This window comes from Rhagoletis zephyria, unplaced genomic scaffold (assembly GCF_001687245.7).
Source record: "Rhagoletis zephyria isolate East Lansing unplaced genomic scaffold, Rhagoletis_zephyria_1.1 Rzeph_scaffold_04099, whole genome shotgun sequence".
Taxonomy (NCBI): Eukaryota; Metazoa; Arthropoda; class Insecta; order Diptera; family Tephritidae; genus Rhagoletis; species Rhagoletis zephyria.
Window position 1 is genome coordinate 39,522 of NW_016161182.1, and position 4,162 is coordinate 43,683.

Genomic DNA, 4,162 nt, shown 5'->3' on the forward strand with positions numbered 1-4,162 from the left:
TTAACAACAAATTTTGCACAAGGATTAAATTAAAAATATCTTCCTTATTTGAGCTCGAAAAAAGCCCTTAACGTAGTATTATGGAAATCTAAACCTATCACTTGCATTTCGTTTTACGCAATAGCGAGCCAACATAGTGTAGTAGTGTGACGCTTAAACTGTTTGTGTAAGTGGCTCTGATAGTTTTCGCAAAAAAAATTACATAGATATGCGGTTCTGCTGCGAAAGGTGAAAGTTTAACAATGGCCGGCCCTTGCTGCAGAAAAACTAAATTTAGCGCAGAACACATTTCTGAGCTGGGACTCAAGCGCATACAATTAAACTGTTAAATATAGTCGGCTGTTGGAACAGCGGTGCAGCCCAATGTGTTAAATAAAAGTGGGAAAGAACATTGGAATTTACCAGCTGACCACATATTTAGCTGCGTAAATAAATCAGCTGATGTGTTTAAAACCAGTTCCGAGCCTTTAAAACGTTTGTAAGCTTTAACTGAAGTGCAGTCGTTATTAGTTCCTCTCTCACCGGACCATTTGGTCAAGTTTCTTTGCCACCAACTAACTCACTTACTCGTATGTGCGCTGTTAAGACGACTGTTGCAGGCCTTCGATGGGTTTGATGAAGAAAACCAGATTTAGTTAGGCGAGAAACGTTGAAGCGCCGCTTTGTGACGCACCAATTGTAGTATATAAAAAAATACGCCGCGATGTGAATTAAAAAAGTACGACTGATTTTTCAACTGATTAACAAATTACGGAGCATTGATCTCTTTTAAACTCCACTAATGTTACACAAATAATTCGTTGCGATACCAAACATCAAAATGAGCAGCCTGAGAAACAATGCGAAGTATTCAGTTTTATTAGTCATCGCTGCTTTTATTTTATCACAAAACGTTGGTAAGTGAACCAGTTTGCAGGGTTTGAGCAACAATCGACGAAAGCTGCCTTTAAAAAAATTCATACGAGTTTCGCTAAAAAAATGTACAAATTTACGAGTACATACTATGTATGTACATACATCTGGATACAATTTTAAAAACGACATCATTCGCCATAATATTGCAACTTTCTCTTTTCAGTTTTGTTATTATTGACTTCATTCCATATTTACCATCCTCTTTTATTGTGTTATTGTTTTCATCCGTCATTCGTAAATAGTCAGCGCGCAACAACTTATAGCGTACATTTCTCAACATGGTCTGCATGGTGAGATCACTTTTCGCCAAGTCAATGCAACAACTGTGGAAATAAAAGCCAAGCTAGAAACCACACTTCAGTATCCGGAACAAGTGTGGAGTTGGGGTGTAAGAAAGTTTCCGGTGGATTATAGCGATATCGACCCGGAGTCGCGCTGCAGTTTGGAAAAGTTGGGTGCCCAAGTGTTGAGTTTCGATGAGAGTCTCGATTATCTGGTCTTACCCGGAAATGAAACTGCCACATGGCACCGGGAAATGATGTTAATAGGTGAGAGAGATTTACTGACATACTTATGTATCTGCTATTGCATAGCAGGGTTCGTCTTTCTGCACACATACTCTGCTCACGCACACGCCAGTAACACATTCAACATGATTCAATAATGTCAATATATATGTTTACTACATTACAAGTACATCAAGTATATAAAGAGTGGCAAAACCGAACGATGCTACTAACTCTAAAGAGTATCGAAACACTAATGAATTCTATTTTTTATATACTAATGCACATACAAATATGTATATGTGTATTAAAGTACTTATATATATATATTCATTAGTACATAATGAAGCTATCTATCCCTTTGAATTTTCCAACCCAACGTACATATTTGCAAAGAACACTGACATTCTTGTCACAAAGCAGATCAAACATATCTTTCAGATATATAATTTTTTGTAGATTGCACCAAGAATGTAAAATATTTATTATTCAAAAAAAAAAACGATTGAAAAACAAAAACAAGAAACTCAAAAACCAATGTAGGGAAAGAAAGAGTTCTCGTACGGTCTGGAAAAATCTAAATTGCTGCAATATTTTATTCACAACTAACCGATTGATTTTGAGTCAAGCAAGCAGTAAGACTCTTCAACATGAAATTGTTTAGAACGGTAAAGGAACTCAATTAAACTATCTACTTATGAATTTATTTATAATACATATATATTTACGTATATACGTATTTATACATGAAGCACAAAGGCATCTCTAGATATATACATCTAATTTTAGAACAAAAACCTCCACAATGAACAACGAAATTTTTAAATGTAATTAATATTTAGTTTGTAGAATTTTAGCGAGAAAGAGGGCTAAGATCATGAAAATGAAGATTTATTCAAATGATATTATGACTCCGCTTTTTATAGACATATTGTTAAAAAAAAAACAAAAAATAACACAGTTGAAAAACAACTTACAACTAAAAAAAGAAAATGATTTCTTTCGTACGTAAAAGAGTAATTAAAACCAAAAGATGACTTCAAACCGACCAAAAAGTTATAAAAAAGCCAAATAAAACATCTAAAGTCATCTAAAGAACAGCAAAAGAAAAAGAAAGCTTGTTTCATTTACATACATATATCAATTTTTATTTTTAACGCACTTTGAAGCGGTTATTGCGTACATTTTTTTGTTTGCTTTACAGGGACTAATACATACATACATACATACATACATACATACATATGTATGCATGTACTACTACTTGCATACTAAATATCTTTTTAATTCCATTAAGCCCATATACTAAAATAAGAGTCCACTAAACGAAACTTAAAAACATAAATACATACTGACTAACGAAAAAATTCACCCAACAATTAATTCATACCTCATTCATCCTGTGACCATGTACATATACATATATGTATGCATGTGCATATACACATATGTACAATGTACTGCGTTTGATATGTATGTAAATACATACAACGCACAGAAATTTTTTCTTGCGAAATTCGGTGATTCTATGCAATGTTCAGAAATATAAAAAGTTTTTATGAAGCAGGATTACGATAATGTGGCGCTTGCAATGAGGTGCACACATGCACACACTGGAGCTCAATCGTGTTGAATCTACGTTTTTATTAGTTTTACAGTATCCTTTAGATAGACACACATTTTAAGGAGACATTTTTATTTTTCCTGTAATTTATAAAGGATTTTATAATATCTACGCATTCTGATGCGAATTATTATAGGTACATACATGTAAATTTTCATTTTGGTTCTCTTGCTACCACTCTGTATTACTTCACATTGGTTTTGTGGCAGTGAAAAAGACAAGTTGGACATTTTGATTAAAACCATCATCTGGTTATAAAGAATAAAACTGTCTCAAACTCACAATAGTGATCGAGAATCGCCCATTTTCACTTCAACATTTCATAGAACTATAACTGGAGAAAAATTAAAAACGTACTTTTGCTTTTTTACCCTTATGTTCTGGGACACCTTAATGTACATGCACGTATGTATATATGTATGTATGTATGTATGTATGTACCCTGCAGCAATTCAGACTCACCCTAAGTTAGCCATCAGTTAGTCCCTATTGTTACCAGCACTAGTCCCTCAGAATTCCCCTGCCAATACTTTCAACTGCCATTTTGAGCATTTGCGTGTCATTGGAAAAGGACCGGTCCAATCAACACTGACCGTAAGATAGTCCTGGACTAGTCCAATTTTGGAGATTTGTTTCGTTGTAGTAAGATTGCGTTCTGCACTTCGCAGGCGCTTGTTCCTAATTCGGAAACACAAAAAAAATAAATTTTATCATTTTATAACCATGTTTCTTCTGGCGGCATTTGAACCCGGACCCTCCTGAAAGCTAACAAATAGTGGCAAGCATCTCTGCGCACTGAGCTACAGCCACGTATGTAAATTTGTGTTCAAATGTTCACTTTGCATCAAGGCCAGACCAAGCGATTGGGAATTGCAAGACAACACCACCCTGTCACTGCCAAACTGCACTCTTCGTCTATCTCTAGGCCGGTTCCTTGGGGACTGGTCGAAGGCTGACATTTTCGATGCAAGCAAAGCATTGATTTGTCAATAGAAATGAAATGCATATGTGCCAAGGAACGGGAGGGACAGAAAATTGGCAAATAGCCTAGAAAAATCGCCAAATGTGTAGTACGCTACGTTACCTACCACCTTAAAAATACTTGTCATTGAGAATA

The 4,162-nt window shown here is 35.1% G+C and overlaps 1 protein-coding gene across 1 annotated transcript; it reads left to right on the forward strand.

The window, feature by feature from the left end:
• Nucleotides 1–447: 447 nt before the first annotated feature.
• Nucleotides 448–1,579, forward strand: LOC108370262 (uncharacterized). The gene is made up of 2 exons (XM_017625565.1): nt 448–896; nt 1,158–1,579. The coding sequence occupies exons 1-2, from the start codon at nt 821–823 to the stop codon at nt 1,577–1,579; spliced, it is 498 nt and encodes a 165-aa protein (XP_017481054.1). The 5' UTR covers nt 448–820.
• Nucleotides 1,580–4,162: the final 2,583 nt, after the last annotated feature.